Source organism: Varanus komodoensis, unplaced genomic scaffold, assembly GCF_004798865.1.
Source record: "Varanus komodoensis strain SLA01 unplaced genomic scaffold, ASM479886v1 scaffold3, whole genome shotgun sequence".
NCBI lineage: Eukaryota > Metazoa > Chordata > Lepidosauria > Squamata > Varanidae > Varanus > Varanus komodoensis.
Genome location: NW_025335761.1, coordinates 45,020,594 through 45,036,114, shown reverse-complemented (window position 1 = coordinate 45,036,114; position 15,521 = coordinate 45,020,594). Strand labels below are relative to the sequence as shown.

The window sequence follows — 15,521 nt, the reverse complement described above, 5'->3', positions numbered from 1 at the left end:
GAAAAAAAATCTTTTATACACAATATATTGGGCTTGGCCAAAACGTTTTTTCAATATGCCTGACACTGTGAACTTTATGACAGAAATAACATTAATTAGGAGAACAAGGGACACCAGTATTATGCTGTGCACCTGACCCTATAAACAAAAGTCAAACAATTCCATGTCATTCTTCAGTGAAATAAATTCTTGTTAAACATATGCCTCTTGCATGTTTTCTATTTTTACCATGCTGCAAATATTGTATAAAAACTCAAAATGAATAGATGCAAAGTTGGTGGAAGTGATGCATGTGCAAAAGCAGTGCAAAAATATAATATTATTGCTAATTGCATTTCTATACCACCTGTAGCCAAAGCTCTATGCATCTGCTTAGATCTTACAGTGACACAACTTAAGCACGTAAAGGCTAGTGGAGTGTTCCGTACATCCAAAGCATAATCTTATCTTGATCTGCAAGGAGTTCTGTATCTGTATCTAAGAAGAGGTCTGGTTCAAGCAACAATGTGGACTTCCAGTGAAGAGGGAAGCAGTTCATGAGGGATCTGTCAGATGGCTATATGTTGTAACGATGCCTCTATGGAACCTCCACACCCACAAGAACATAAGAATCATGCTGGATCAGAACAAGTTCCATCTAATCCAGCATTCTTTTCACATAATGGCCAGCCACAAGTAAGATATAAATACAATAGCATCCTCCCACCCAGCTGATTCTCAGCAACTGATTTTTATGGGCATACTGTCTCTTATATTGGAGGTAGCATATAGTCATCAGGGCTAGTAGCCACTGATAGGCTTATATTCCATGAATTTGTCTTATCAACTTTTAAGCCATCAACACTGGTGGCCAATCAACTTTGAGATGATCCAAGTTCTAGAATTATGAAAGGGAAAATATTTCCTTATTCCCCTTTTCCACACCATGCATAATTCTGTACACCAGTATTATTTTCTACTCTTTTTCAGAAGCAGTAACCCATGAATACTAGACACTGGGGGTAAATACATTCTTGCTCCCCATCTACAACATTTGAAAACATTGGCCACCATTGCCTATAATACTAGTGCCTTTTATTGGTGTAATAGTTAAAGATCCAAATAGACTCTTCCTATTAGTAAGCCATCTGTGCCTTCGTGTATGCCCCTTCTTATATTAGGACAGGGATACGGACAAAAAGAGAATCGAAGAGTTGCTGGAAGAGAATATGGTGCTGGAGATTGCTCAGAAGCAAAGCATGAATGAGTCTGTACACCTGGGCAGGGAACTGGAGCAGCTATCAAAGAGCACAGATCTGTCAGATAGTGAGTAACATGGAGGGGTTTGCCACTCTTAAAAAGCTATCACTTGACTATTATATTTTAATTCTGGATTAATAACACAAATAAAAGATGCATGTAAGTACTAAACCTGGTAAGTTTGGAAGTCAGTTTTTGTCTAGACTTGATCAGATGTACCTTCTATTTTCCTTTTCCAGTTTTTTTTTTAAAACTTGTCCATGGTGAAGCAGCAATACCCAGGGAGCAGGTTTGGGCTTCTGTTAAAGTGCAGCAAATTGCCAATTATATTGCTTATTACTACTTTGCTAGCTAGGATGGAACATAAATTTGATCTTGCCTTGAAGCCCCAAATATTTTGGGCTCTTTGCTTAGAAGTTCTTGTTGAAGCTCAACTTGCAGGTACTTGCAGTGACACATCTTGCTGCTGGCAGAAGTAGTGACTAGTTAATTAACAGATGCAGCTGCAATAATTCTCTGAATGATGGATCTCCTTTGGATAATGGCCTAACAGAAACACCCAATGCAAAACATCTATTCTACTTATAAATCATAATATTTAAAAATAGCTCAAATTTAAATAAGGAAACCATTTATACCCAGAGTGCAGACTAACTTTTAACTGTGTGGACTGATTAATATGTAAGGTTGACGTCCTGCTTACCAAAGTTAGCAAATTGTGATTTTGCCTTGGTAAGGACCTTCCCAAGGTTGTTGGCACGAATATTAAGCTTGACTGGTGTCCAATTTGAAACTTGCTCCAAATAATAGTTTTCAGGGAAACCCTGTTTTTCTTGTGTCCAGAAGGAGACTGGTTGCCAGTGAAGTTAGTAAAAAGGGGGGAACGTACTTTATGAAACTAGGTCTAGTCAATAGTCTGGCTGCAACATTCTGGAGCACCTGAAGTTTTTGAACAGTTTTCAAAAGGCAGCTTTGTATGTTACAGTAATCCAAATGAGATATAACTAAGGCATGTGTGATAGTAGCCAGAACAGACCCCTCTAAGAATGGCCATGGCTGGCTTGTTAGCATCAGCTCTGCATGCACACTTCTGGCTACTGCTAAGACTTAGGCATCTGGGTTCAAGTCTGAGTCCAAACTACATCTGTGAACTTGAACCTTTGGTGGGATTGTAACACCATCCAGCACAGAGTTGAGACACTATTCTTCGATTTGCATTTGCACCACTATCTTGTCTTGATTAAGTGTCAGTTGCTTCACCAGACACCAATTTGGCTCTAAAACAGCTTCTTGAATTTAGAGGGAAAGGAGGGAAACACCGTTATTAAAAAAAAGTACCTTTATAATCCTGGAAGTGCATCCAACTTTACAATATAATACATCTGGGTATTCTGAATGTTGCATTTCAACAGCAAGGAAGTCTTTTGTCTTCGAACTGAATGAATGTGCATCAAGTCGAATCTTGAAGCTTGAAAAGGATAACCAGAGCCTGCAAAATATCATCCAGGAGCTCAGGGATGCATCTGTCACCACTGAAGAGAATAACCTTAAATTTGTGGAACTGCAAAATGAGAATCAACAGCTTGGCCAAAAGGTAATTAATAGGATGTCAGTTGAGCTAGGCATAAGTCAGTTGAGCTAGGCATAATCTTTTAAACAGCATTCCTTTAGAACTTTGCTTCTGGTCAGTGTTATAAATTCAAGTGAAATTTTTAAATTCCACCGTGCCCTCAGGTTTTGTTATTGTGTGTGTAATTGCAATCTGCTAATTCCCTGACTGTGCTAAGTGGACAGTAGTTCTTAACATTTTATATATACTAGGCTTAGTTCTGAACATGTTTTATATGAGTGTCAGAAACCTGCAAGTTCTATTTTGTCTAATTTTTATCTAGTGCTTACCTTGGAGTTGATTGTCTCCATATATATTTATTTTTGGGTTTAATTTGGGTTAGGGTTAGAGTATTCAGCAGTGTAAGAATTTGAACAGCAGAACATGCTCCTCTGCTTGTTCCATTTCACCCTTCATAAAATAGTAAGTGCTCTTTGGGTCTCAGATCATTTGGGTCTGCCATGACTCACTGCTATCTTTTGTTCCCCCTTTTGGAAATGGAATCATATTCCAAGAATTCTGGAATTGTGACTAAGTGTTGGAAGATGCTGGGGTAGTGAAAAGAAGGATATGCAAGTATGAGGAAGCTGAAATAAAATGCCAGCTGCTTACAAGTGTAAGGCCAGCTGAAGAACAGCTGTTAAAAATAAAAGTTCTTGGCCAGTGATGTATTCCATTCCGCTGACCAAGATTCAGCATACAAGTTGATCTAGTATGGTCGCTGAATTTGGTAAGATCACCGATTGTTTGAATTTCTTCTTGCATATAGTTAATGAGGGTGCTGGATTATGTAATAGAAATATGTTGTTTGGGGGGTTGTTTGTTTTTTTGCATCCTGATTTCTTCAGTCCTGGAGAGAAGGTTCATACTTGAAGGTAGGTCTCTGCTGCAGTGTTTAGAAGACTGCAATAATGTGGGTGCATCATTCTGAAGTAACTGTAAAGCAGTGCAGCATTACAAAAGACTTTGGCTTTTTCATCACAGCACAAACAATTCTTTTTTATTAGTAATAGAGTTTTAGGACACAACACTGACAGTTTGGCCTGATGTGCCTAAGCTGTGAGCAGAGCTGCAAAAAAGAAATCAGGAAAGTCCAAACTCAGGGGAGCTGTGCATAGTTTAATCTGTGCTCATTGAACAAGCCAGGATTATAAACCATGGTTAATGCTTTCAAATGGTTCCATGGTTAGCTGCTTCCAAACTGGCCCTCATGGCCATGTTAAAGAGAGGGAAGCATGTGAGCCACAGTCTGCTGCCATCTTGTGGACATAAAACTCTTAACTTTTGAAACAGGCTGTTGAGTGGATATGTATAAACTTCAGTTTCAAAGTCTGCAAAATAGAAAATACAAGGAGTCTTGTGGCACCTTAAGGACTAACATGCTTATTCTGCCTAAGCTTTTGTGGACTATAGTCTCCTTCATTAGAGACACAATAGCTTCTAAATTGGCAACTTAGCCAGAAACTTGGCTTATTATACCAAATAGTGGCAACTATTATGTTTTTAATGCTTGAATTTTGCAGCCACAAGCCTTTTCCATAAATAATCATACGGAAATTAATTATTTCATTTATTGAATCCTAAAGACTGGTATGATGTTGACAAATAATACAAAACATATTCAGGATGTTGTGTTCCTTATAAATATCATCTAAAATGGAAGGGGAACATAATAGAGTCCTGGTTACCTGAAGGAGCGCTTACGTCCATAGATGCCCACCCGCCCCTTGAGATCAGTGGGAGAGGCCCTTCTCTGGGAACCCTCCGTGAAGGAAATTAGGAGGGTAAGTACTCGGAGGAGGGCTTTCTCTGCGGTGGCACCCAATCTATGGAATGCGCTCCCCAGAGAAGTCTGCCTGGCGCCGTCGTTAGTTGTTTTTTGGCGCCAGGCAAAGACCTTTTAATTCAAACATTATTTTAATTGTTAATATTATTTATTTAGTTTATTCTTTGGCCAGGGCGACTTAATTTATATTGTCTTATACGATGTTATTTATTTATGTTTGTGAGCCGCCCCAAGGCTTCGGCGAATGGGGCGGCATAGAAGTTCCCTAGATAGATAGATAGATAGATAGATAGATAGATAGATAGAGTCCATTTCTAAGCCGTGAGTAGCAGGTGGTGTTATGTCACATTGGTGATGTGAAGTGGAGGAAGATTGGTGTCAAAAATGTGGTAATTTTTTCTTCTATATCTCTTCCCATGCCTTGTTGAAAAAGGAACAATAAGTATTGGAAAAAATGCTGCCTAGGTTATCTTAGGATGGAAAGTGTTAGTTAAAAGATTATTTTTCTTGTCAAAAAGTCATTGGAGGGGTAGAAAGTAAATGAGCGCTTGTCTTAGTAAAAACATAGAATTAGCTCATTTAGAATACTTCCTGATGTTGAAGTCTGAGAAAAATGACTCAAGTGGCTTTGCTTGCACAGTCGCCATGACCCACTGTGAGTTACTTAAGCCAGACTGAGTTGTAATGCCAGGTTGACAATTTAAGCTCCTGGGTTGCTTTTTGTATTTTCCAAAATCCATGAGGTTAATATGCTGGGGTAACAAACCACCCCACAATCCTATAACAGGCTGTTCATTAACCACGCCAGCTAGCCACCCTCACTGGGTTTGTATGACACAAAAAGCTGCCCCAGGTGAGCATAATTATGCAAATTGGCTGCACATAACTGACACATGTAGTATGGCTTAATAAGCCTCCATGGCTTATTAGTCAACCTTGTGTCATGTGTAATGGTCCTATGACAGATTTGTTCTGGATCCCAGAAGGCAATACTTGACACAAGCAATTTACTGCAAATACCACAGTTCGGAATGTTCCTTGTTGTTCTTTAAATGTCGCATCAGCTACAGTAGTTTTTAATTCACATCAAAGCAGCTGAAGACGGTAAAAGCCAAAACTTTTCTGTTTTTATGACTTGATATTTCTGCATTGTAATATTCTGGTAGAAGTATCAGTGAATGGGCAAATTTAAAACACTGACTTTCTCATTGTGCCCTTATATGTGAGTGATGGTTGTTGCAGGATTGCTTGTGATACCTTGTGATGATTTTCTCTGTGTAGATTGAGAAGCTGCAGAACCAGATTGAAAAAGAGAAGCAAAGTAACCAAGACTTGGAGTCTTTAAGTGAGGAGCTTCTCAAAGAGAAGGAAGAGCTTCAGGGGATGATGGAGACCTTGAAGGCCAGCAAAGAGAGACAGGTACAGATACAGTCCTTGCACATGTAATCCCAGGGACATGTTTGGTTGGCTACTGAGAAAGACTTGTTGCCTTACATTTGGCAAAGGGCATGAGAAGTTGCTGCTGCTAGAAAGTTAATTCAAGGACTGATCAAATCACCAGTTGATGTCTATCCATGTAAATCTTTTCAGTGTCCCCGGGGACTGGCTTCCTGGCTTTCTGTTGTCTTTTACTTAACCAGTTTAGAGCAAAGATGATGCATCTCACCTCTTGATGGTTACTATTTCGCATGAATAGGGCTAGAGCCTAAAAGTGCAAAACTCATTAAAAGCTAAAAAAAAAAATAATGTTGAAATCATGGTCAGACCACACAACAGAAGTCCAGAAGCTAGCTTAACTTACACCATAGTGAGTCAGTGCCAGCAAAGGGTACTAGCCTAGAATCCAGAGGGCCAAATCATGAAAATCTGTTAGATTTTCAGCCCTTATCAGATTCGTATACATCCTGGGTACCAAGTGATACTATGTGTCCCATAGTGCAACAGGATGCATGTATACCAATGCTAGGAACATGGGTAATAAGCAGGAAGAACTTGAGGCTCTCCTGGGAATAGGAGGGTATGACCTGGTGGGGATCACAGAAACTTGGTGGGATGAAAGGCAAGACTGGAATGTAAACATAGTGGGGTATCACCTGTTTAGAAGAGGACAGGAAGGGAAAGAGGGGAGAGTGCATAGCACTATATGTCAGGGAAGGGATAGGTTGCAAAGAGATAGAAGGTGGCGCAGATGGGGATCTGGTTGAGGTGGTCTGGGTAAAACTAAGGGTATCATCAGGGAGAGATACCTGACAGTGGGGGTATGTTATTACCCTCCAAGTCAACTTGAGACCCTGGACGATGCCCTGACAGGCCAGATTCAAAGGATTTCTCAGGGGAGGGACATGGTAATTATGGGAGATTTCAGTGTCCCAGATATTAGCTGGGAGACTGACTTGGAATTGATGGCTAGGTTACATCACTTCCTAGGCTCTATAGAGGGAGGGTTTTCATGCAGAGGGTCCAGGAGGCAGCGAGGGAAGGAAATATCTTTGACTTGGTCTTGACCAACAGGGAAGAGCTGCTAGATGGGGTGCAGATTAAGGGAGCTCTGGATGCGAATGATCACTCTATAATTTACTTTGAGATCAAGGGAAGGGGGACAAGCAGTAGGTTGAGTACTAGAAGCTGGGGCTTCACAAGAGCCAGCTTTGGTCAATTGAAGGCCAGAGTGTGGAAAGTCCCCTGGGAGAGGAAGGCAAGGGAATTGAGGAGGGGTGGATGGCACTTAAAGGAGCAAGCCTTGATGACACCACTAGAAAGCAAGGCAGGGAAGCAAAGGAGAGCACTGCTGTGGATATGAAAAGGGGTGGTAAGAGGGATTTCACGTAAGAGGAACCTACATAGGAAATGGGCACTGGGGCAAGTTGGGTGTACAAAAGGGTGTACCAGGAGGAGGAGCCCATTACAGAAGGATTCTTCACAAGGCTAAGGTTGATTGTGAGCTGAGACTTCTATCAGCATGTAAATAGCAAGAGGAAGGGGAGACGGGCAGTGGGACTGCTTAGTAAGGAGGAAGGGGATTTGGTGAGGGAACAGGCACAGATGCTAAATGATTATTTTGCCTCTGTGTTCTTTCCAAAGCTGGATGGGGGAGGTACACGTGGGGGAGAGGATGAGGCCAGGTTTTAGGGACACAGATTAGAGTCACCCCCATTAGAAGCTGAGGAGCTCCTCAGGGCACTGGGCGTAAAAAGGATTACTGATAAACCTATCAGTGAGGGTACTTTGGGAGTTGGTGGGGGTACTCTTGCGCCCTTTGGCCTACATTTTTGAGGCCTTGGGGAGAACAGGTGAGGTTCCAGAGGACCAGAGGGTGGTGTAAGTGGTTCTAATTTTCAGAAAGGGTAGTAGAGGGGACATGGGGAATTACAGACTGGTTAGTCTTGGGTCCATTTTAGGAAAGACAATGGAAAGGCTCCGAGGTTGGCAGCCACACAGCATGGCTTCCACAAGAACAGGTCCTGCTAGGCAAACATTACATAATTCTATGACAAAGTTTCAAGGTGGCTAGACAGAGGGGACACAATGGATGATTTCAGCAAGGCCTTTGACAATGTGCCCCATGATATCCTGGTTGAGAAACTGAGGAGTTTTGGGATAGAGCGATGCACTGTTTGATGGATTAGGGCATGTTTGACAGACCAAAAGCAGAGGGTAACCATTAGTGGGGAATCATCAGGATGGCAGGCAGTGACAAATGGGGTCCCCCAGGGCTCTGTCCTGGGACCGATCCTGTTCAATCTTTTCATCAATCACCTGGAAGAGGGAAAACCAGTCTGGTGACCAGATTCGCAGATGATACTAAAATGGGGTCGATGGCCACAACTGAGGAGCAGGTACTTGAGATCCAGAAAGATCTGGGCAGACTATGGAAGTGGACAAGGGACAACAGGATGGTGTTCAGTGTGGATAAGTGCAAGGTCTTGCACTTGGTGCATAGTACGGGTTAAGGGACAAGGGGCTGGAGGGCAGCATTTGTGAAAGGGATATCAGGGTACTGGTTGACTGCAGGCTAAAACATGAGTCAGCAGTGTGATGTGGCAGTCAAGAGGGCAAATGCCACCCTGGGATGCATAGCCAGAAGCATGGCTTCTAGATCAAGAGATATATTACTGCCTCTCTATATGATTCTGGTGCGCCTGCAACTGGAGTACTGTGTTCAGTTCTGGGCTCCATATTACAGAAAGGATATAGCCAGGTTAGAGTCAGTGCAGCGTAGGGCCACAAGGATGGTGACCAGATTGCAGGGAAAGCAATATGAGGCGAGACTGAGGGAACTGGGTCATTTCAGCCTGGAGAAGAGGAGACTCCGATGGGATCTGTTGGCAACATACAGGTATGTGAGGGGGTACCACATGGAGGTGAGTAGAGACCTGTTTTCCTCTAGGAGGGTGGGATGCATTCCAGTGGAGTAAAGCTCAGGGAACCAAGGTTTAGTTTTGATCCTGGGAATTACTTCTTGACAGTTAGGACCCCAAGAGTATGGAATGGACTTCCACAGGTGGTTGAAGCCCCATCGGTGAGGGTGTTCAAGGATAGGCTGGACATGCACATGGTGGGCATGTCGTGAGTGGAGCCAGCTGGAGCTAGGGGTCAGACTAGATGGCTCAGGAGGACCCTTCTGACTTGCTCTGTTTCTATGTTTCTATGAGATTACAGAGAAGAGAGCAAAAGGGTTATTCACCCAGCCACAATATGGTTGCGTATATCTTGTTATAATGCAACCGCCTGTGTTCTTTATATGAACTGGTTGCTTAACATTATATGAAATATGCCAGATTTTGCTTTACATTATTTTGAATATGCCAGAATGCTTGCAGCATTCTGATATTTAATGAATTATCTTGTTTTTATTCTGGACTATAGATAAAAGACCTGGAAAAAGAAACAGACCATCTCAGTCAAGTGGTTCTGTCTCTGAGGCAGAGGTCTCAGGTCAGTAGTGAAGCCAGAGAGAAAGACATTGAAGTGGAAAACAAAATACTCCATGAAGCAGTTACAGAAACCAGTAACAAGCTCAGCAGGTTGGAGTTTGAGAAGAAACAATTGCAGAAGGATTTTGAGCAAGTTAAAGAGAAAGTGGAAAGGGTAGAAGAAATGGACAAAGAGCTTCATCGACTGGAGAAAGAAAATGAGCAGCTTACAAAGAAAGTTGCAGCTATGAAAATTACCACAGAAAAAGTAGAAGTTCTTGAGCAAGAAAATGGGGACCTTGAAGCAGAGAATAAGAAGCTGAAGAAATCCCTAGATACCTTGCACAATGTTTCTGTCCGTCTGGAAAGCTTGGAGAAGGACAACAAAGTACTAGATGAAGAGAACCTGGAGCTTAGGAAAATGGTAGAAACTATGCGTTTTACCAGCACAAAAATTGCCCAGATTGAGGCTGAAAACAAAGAGCTAGAAAGAGAAAAAGAGGAGCTTAAGAAAAACGTAGAGGTGTTCAAAGTTCTGATTAAGAAATCAGAAAGGTTGGAGCTGGGTTACCAGAGTATGAATGCTGAAAACCAAAGACTTGAGCAGATTCTAGAAAACAGCAGCAGGAAAATCCAGCAGCTGGAGAAAGAACTCCAGGGGGTTGGAACTGAAAATCACACTCTTCAGAGGAAATTAGAGGAGCTGCGGGTTTCGAATAAGCAAATGGAATGGCTGGAAAAGGAGAAGAAATTGTTAGAGCAAGAAATGTCCCAGTTGGATAAAGACAAGAAAATGCTAGAGAAGGAGACAAAAAGGCTTTGGCACCAGGTGGAGCTAAAAGAGGTCAGCTTGGATGAGAATGCTGCAAAGCTGGCTGCAATGGTGAAGGAAAACAAATCACTAGAAAGAGAACTTGCTAGATTCAGAGACTCATCCAGTAAGATGAAAGAATTTGAAAAGGATAATAAAGACCTTCTAAAGCAAGTTACCATTGATAAGAAAACACTAGCAACATTGAGAGAGGTAACGACAATAATGTTAGTGCATGTGCATTTCAGCATCTAGAATATAGAGAGCATTGTGTATCTAATCTCAATCAAGAATTATGGGGCCACTGTGTGGCAATTTGGAGTATAACATTTTGTTGCAGCCTAGAAAGAATGGCCGAATTTTCATGAAACTTTGAGTGGTAGGTACACTCCTCTGGGGCCCATAATCGTGGAACTGAATATTCATTTGAAAGCCGCTGCCTTTATTTTCTGTTGTTTACTTAAAATATTTCTTGGCTGCCTTTCAGGGTAGAAGCACTTGCAAGGCAGTGTGCAGAAGTCAATCCCATATAGCCAGTATGTTATTAAGAATGATGAAGCAAAATGAAAGCAAGAAGAAAGGCACTAAAACCAACAACAAAACCAGCAATAAGAACAATAACCCCAGGAGACCTTGGCATGTGGGATTAACTGCTGACTGCTCTGATTAGTGGGCAAATGGGAAAGGTCTCCCTTGCTAATCTTGAAGTGTGGGCAGGCTGATATGGGTGAAGATGGTCCTTCCAATAATTTTGTCCCAAAAAGTTTTGAAAGGTCAACACCATCTGTTTCAGTTGGACTTGGAGACACACTGGTAACCAGTGCAGCTGATAAAATACATGCACTCCCCAATACTTGGGTTGTTGTGTTGTGCATCAGCCAAAGATTCTGAATTGTCTTTAAGGGCAGCCGCACACACAGTGCATTTCAGCGGTACTGCTAGGGTGTCACTGGTGCATGGATCACTGGGGCAAGCCTCATCCTTTTCGGAGTTGGCTGTAGCTGGTATATCACCCAAAGCTGGAAAAATGTATTCCTGGACACAGCAGTCATCTGGGCTTCCCCAACTAGCACAAAGTCCAGAAGGGCTCCCAAACTACTTACTTGATCTTTTTGCAGGAAGTACAACTGCATCTAAGACCAGTTGTAAACTTGCATCCATTGTAGTTTTTTTCCATTCATAGTGCCTCTCTCTTGTATGGATTACTGGTTCATGAGCCTCCATGGGATGTGTAGATGAAAATAAGAGGTAGAGTTCTGTATTACCTGCGTACTGATAACTTCCTCAGGCACTTTCATGTAGGTGTTAAAAAACACAGAGGACAGAATGGAACTTTGTGACACCTGCTGGGTAACAGTCATCTGGTGAAACAAAAGTGTTCCAGTACCACCTTATGAGTTTACTTCTCCAGAAAGGGACCACTTTAAAATTGTGCCTCCCAAGCCCAATCCAGATTGGATTTAGAAGGATGCTGCAGGCAGATGTATCAAAAGCCACAGAGAAGTCTATTTTATTTATTTAAACATTTTTATGCCGCCCCATTCGCCACAGCCTCGGGGCGGCTTACATCAATTCTCAGGGCGGCTTACATCAAGTCTAAAAGAACCAACTGTCTGGCCTTCCCCCAATCCATTCCCTGCTGTAAGACATACATAAAGGTGAACAAGGTGAATCGTGTCCCATAACCAGGCCTAAAACCTGGTTGGAATGGATCCAAATCATTGGTATCATGCAGCATCCCTTGGAGTTATGAAGGCATCACGTGGTCATGAATGGTAAATTTCATAGGGGGAGTAGTTATCTGAAGCTGTAAGATAAGGCCTAGTTTAGTTTCTTCCACATTGGCCTCACAACTGTTTTTTTTTTTTTTCTTTTTCCAAACCTGAGTAGCTCACCATTACTTACTATAAATGGTACCTATAATTTGAATTAGGTGGTGAACATGCCCTGTCTAGTTAAGTCTCTCTCAAAACAACAGCATCCTACTTGGCCCAACTACAAGCCACTTCATCAGCAAAATGTCTGGCAAATTGCTCACAACTGGCCTTTGAAGTTTTGAGCTGCTGAGTTGTAAAACATACATATACCCAGAGGGCCTTTGAGCAAGTGAAAGAACTGCTGGATAACACTGAGTGGATGCTGTGCTGGGGAGAAGTAGGATTCCTTTGCCCTCACCATTGTCACAGAATAAGATTGCAAATGGAGTCTTGCCCATGTTCTGTTGTGTTTCTTACAAGCCTTTGGCCATTTGCACTATTAACAATCTTCTCATCATTTGTGACCCACATAGAGATCAGGGTCATATTTCACAAGCTATTCATAGTTTCAAGCACACAGAAGAACAAAGCAGGAGATAGTCAACAAAGTCCTATTCACATATTAAGGGACATGTCAGAAAATCAGATCTCAGTTGTTTAAGCCGAGAGATGCACAAGACTTCTGGCCGTGCACAGAGCCGTTTGCATAATTAAACCAGGATGCCTCTAATTATCTAAAGTTTTATTAACTATTTTTGTCAACTACTGTTAATTTGTTGACTAATTTTGAATGTTAAATAATTAATCAAATTTTTCCTAGCCCAACCTTTCCCTTGAAGGGACTATATATTTGGGCAAAAGCCTGAAGCACATCTGAGCTTAATAATTCAGATAATGGTAATCTGAATATGGCCCATTTTTCATCCAATGCAAAACTGATACCCTTCTTCAGTTTTTTAAATGGAGAAATATTCTGTAGCAAGATGTTTGAGTAAAGTGTTTATGGAACTATCCTATCTTATCCAGATTCACAGAAAGATTTCATGCGAATTTATTTATTTAAAACTTTTGTATGCTGCCCCTTATGCCTTGGCATCTCAGGACGGCTCACAAGAATGCACAAGAATGCAGCTGTGGAGCTGAGTACTTGGTAACAAGTATACGTACTCAATTTTGTGTTCCACTTTTCTTCCATGGAACTCAAAGCAGCACGCACAGGGTTCCCAGACCGCTTCTGATCCAGGGAATGACAAGGCTCACAGCTAGGTCTCTTAGCTTAGCAGGTATCTTGAAGAGCAAGGGTTGCTCACACAGGTTGAATTTCATCACAAACAAAACCTGTTTGGTGGCCAGGAAACTTGATGTTCACAATGATGTTGACAAATACCAGTATTTTGATTGCTGTGTCTTCAGACAGCAAAATAAGTTCTGTGCATTTGTCTTATGTTCGCATTGTTCTCATGGTGCTCACAGAGCTTTTCTGCCCAGCAATGATGCCTGAGTATTTATTTATTTGGAACACTTATATGCCGCCCCATTCGTAAAAGCCTCGGGGTGGCTTCGCAAAAGCCTCAGGGCAGAGTAAGGTGAATTGTATAAAGTGGTCCTGAGGGCCTTCTAAAATCTAGCATTGTTCTGTTGAAAAGCCTTGTGTAATTATTGCTCCAACTGCTTTGCTTGCTTACTACACTCTCCTGCTTGTAGGATTTGGTTTTTGAGAAGTTAAAGAATCAGAGGTTGTCTTGTGAGATGGACGAGTTGAACCGAGAACTGGAAAAGATTGGCTTGAATAAGGAGCTGCTCCTTCAAGACGATAGTAGCAGTGATGACAGGTAAGAAGCTAGCCTTGTTCTGATGGAGGGGCCCGAATTCCTGTATCTTTTTACTTAATCTTGTGACATTTTCCCTCTAGGTTCTTGATACTCTTGTCAAAGAGTTTGTAAATTTGGTAATACTTTTCAGGGGCCACTGGTGCTTGTGCTAAATGAACTGAATTGCCAGATGGTTGTTTCTTCCTTATGTAGGCAAAAGAAAGTCCCCTACCAAACCTAGAGATGCTGCACAAAGTTGGCAATAGTGACATCTTGCAAGCTGTAATGACCAATCCTATGGCCCCCGAGTCAGCATCCAAGAGACCATAGTAAAACACTTCAAAAACAGGGCTCTGACCTCAAAGTTGAGGATCCACCTGCAGTCTGTTTTCCCCTACATGCACACACTGCCTGCTTCTCCAAGGATGGACAGTTGAGAGGGGATAAATGGGGAGGTTTGATGTGAGGGGAGAAGATTGAAGTCACAAGGTATACGGGTGGTGCTTCAGCCTCTTTCCCTTTGCCAACTACTTAGCTTAACAGCCAAAACTGGACCTCTAGCTAGAATGCAAAGTGCGAGGTGGTGAAGATAGCCTCTGCCTCTTCTCTCATGCTGCAGTGATTGCTTGCAAGCCTCCAAGTGCAGAGGAATACATGCATCAAGGGGGCACTTGATAGGTCTGCATCCAAAGTGATATAAAGGTGAAATTGCAGCTTCACTGAAACTAATAGGAATGTTTCATTTTATGTCATTGTTCCTGTTCAGTTGACTCTATCCTGTGTCTAATCAGGGTCGTTTCTCTGGACCATTTTCGCATATGTTGGATATATGACCTGTGCAAATGCTTCTGCAACATAGCAGGGCATGTGCATGCACATATCTCTCCCTGCAGCTTTCCCCAACAGATGACCAGCATGGTTTCTTACAACAGCATCACACACAGATATTTCTCACTGGCAGGAACTGTGTGCAGTTCGCATGTGCAGCATCAGGAGAAGTGGACGGAAAGACTTGCACTGGCCTTTACTCCTAATTCAGTGTTTCTAGCTCTATAAGTGCATATTTGTAGATGCAAAGATAGAACACTGGTAGCAGGCAAATGTTTATGGGAATTATTTTCTAATATTTGGGAGGAATGGCTGAAATCTCTCAAATGATACTTATTTGTATGTTGTTGTTACCTCACAGGAAATATAAGATCTTGGAAAGAGAAAGTGAACGTGCTCTGAAAACCACACTAGCCAATAAAGAAGAGAAAATTGTTTTATTGGAAGCCCAATTGCAAGAGGTCCATAAGTTAAACCAGCAGTTGCAGAATGACCTAAATATGGTAAGGAGGAAAGACAGTGGGGTGGCACAGAGGGAAAAGGAGTTGCAGAGAGAAGAGTCCATTGTTCACTTTTACCCACTGCTGGCATAGCCCTGGCAGGATGTGGCCCTTTACCTGAAAAAAAAATTTCCCCACACCTAACCTAAATGAATGACCTTGATCACAGATTTTGAGATCTACCAAAAAGGGCTCTGCTTATAGTTTTAGGTTGACTTTGTTCTGTAGGCTGCACAACTGTATTCTGTGGCATATTTTACAAAGTTT

General features: G+C 42.0%; 1 protein-coding gene across 2 annotated transcripts in view; it reads left to right on the top strand.

Moving 5' to 3' along the window:
• The first annotated feature begins 1,165 nt into the window (after nucleotides 1-1,165).
• The window catches only part of LOC123026388 (protein Daple-like), a 33,427-nt gene continuing 19,071 nt past the window's right edge, over nucleotides 1,166-15,521 (top strand). For both annotated transcript variants that reach the window (XM_044435955.1, XM_044435954.1), the window contains exons 1-6: nucleotides 1,166-1,305; nucleotides 2,652-2,833; nucleotides 5,916-6,053; nucleotides 9,501-10,571; nucleotides 13,820-13,947; nucleotides 15,116-15,257. In XM_044435955.1, coding sequence (XP_044291890.1) covers nucleotides 1,209-1,305; nucleotides 2,652-2,833; nucleotides 5,916-6,053; nucleotides 9,501-10,571; nucleotides 13,820-13,947; nucleotides 15,116-15,257 — 1,758 coding nt within the window. In that variant the 5' untranslated portion in view covers nucleotides 1,166-1,208. The remainder of the gene's footprint in view (nucleotides 1,306-2,651; nucleotides 2,834-5,915; nucleotides 6,054-9,500; nucleotides 10,572-13,819; nucleotides 13,948-15,115; nucleotides 15,258-15,521) is intronic.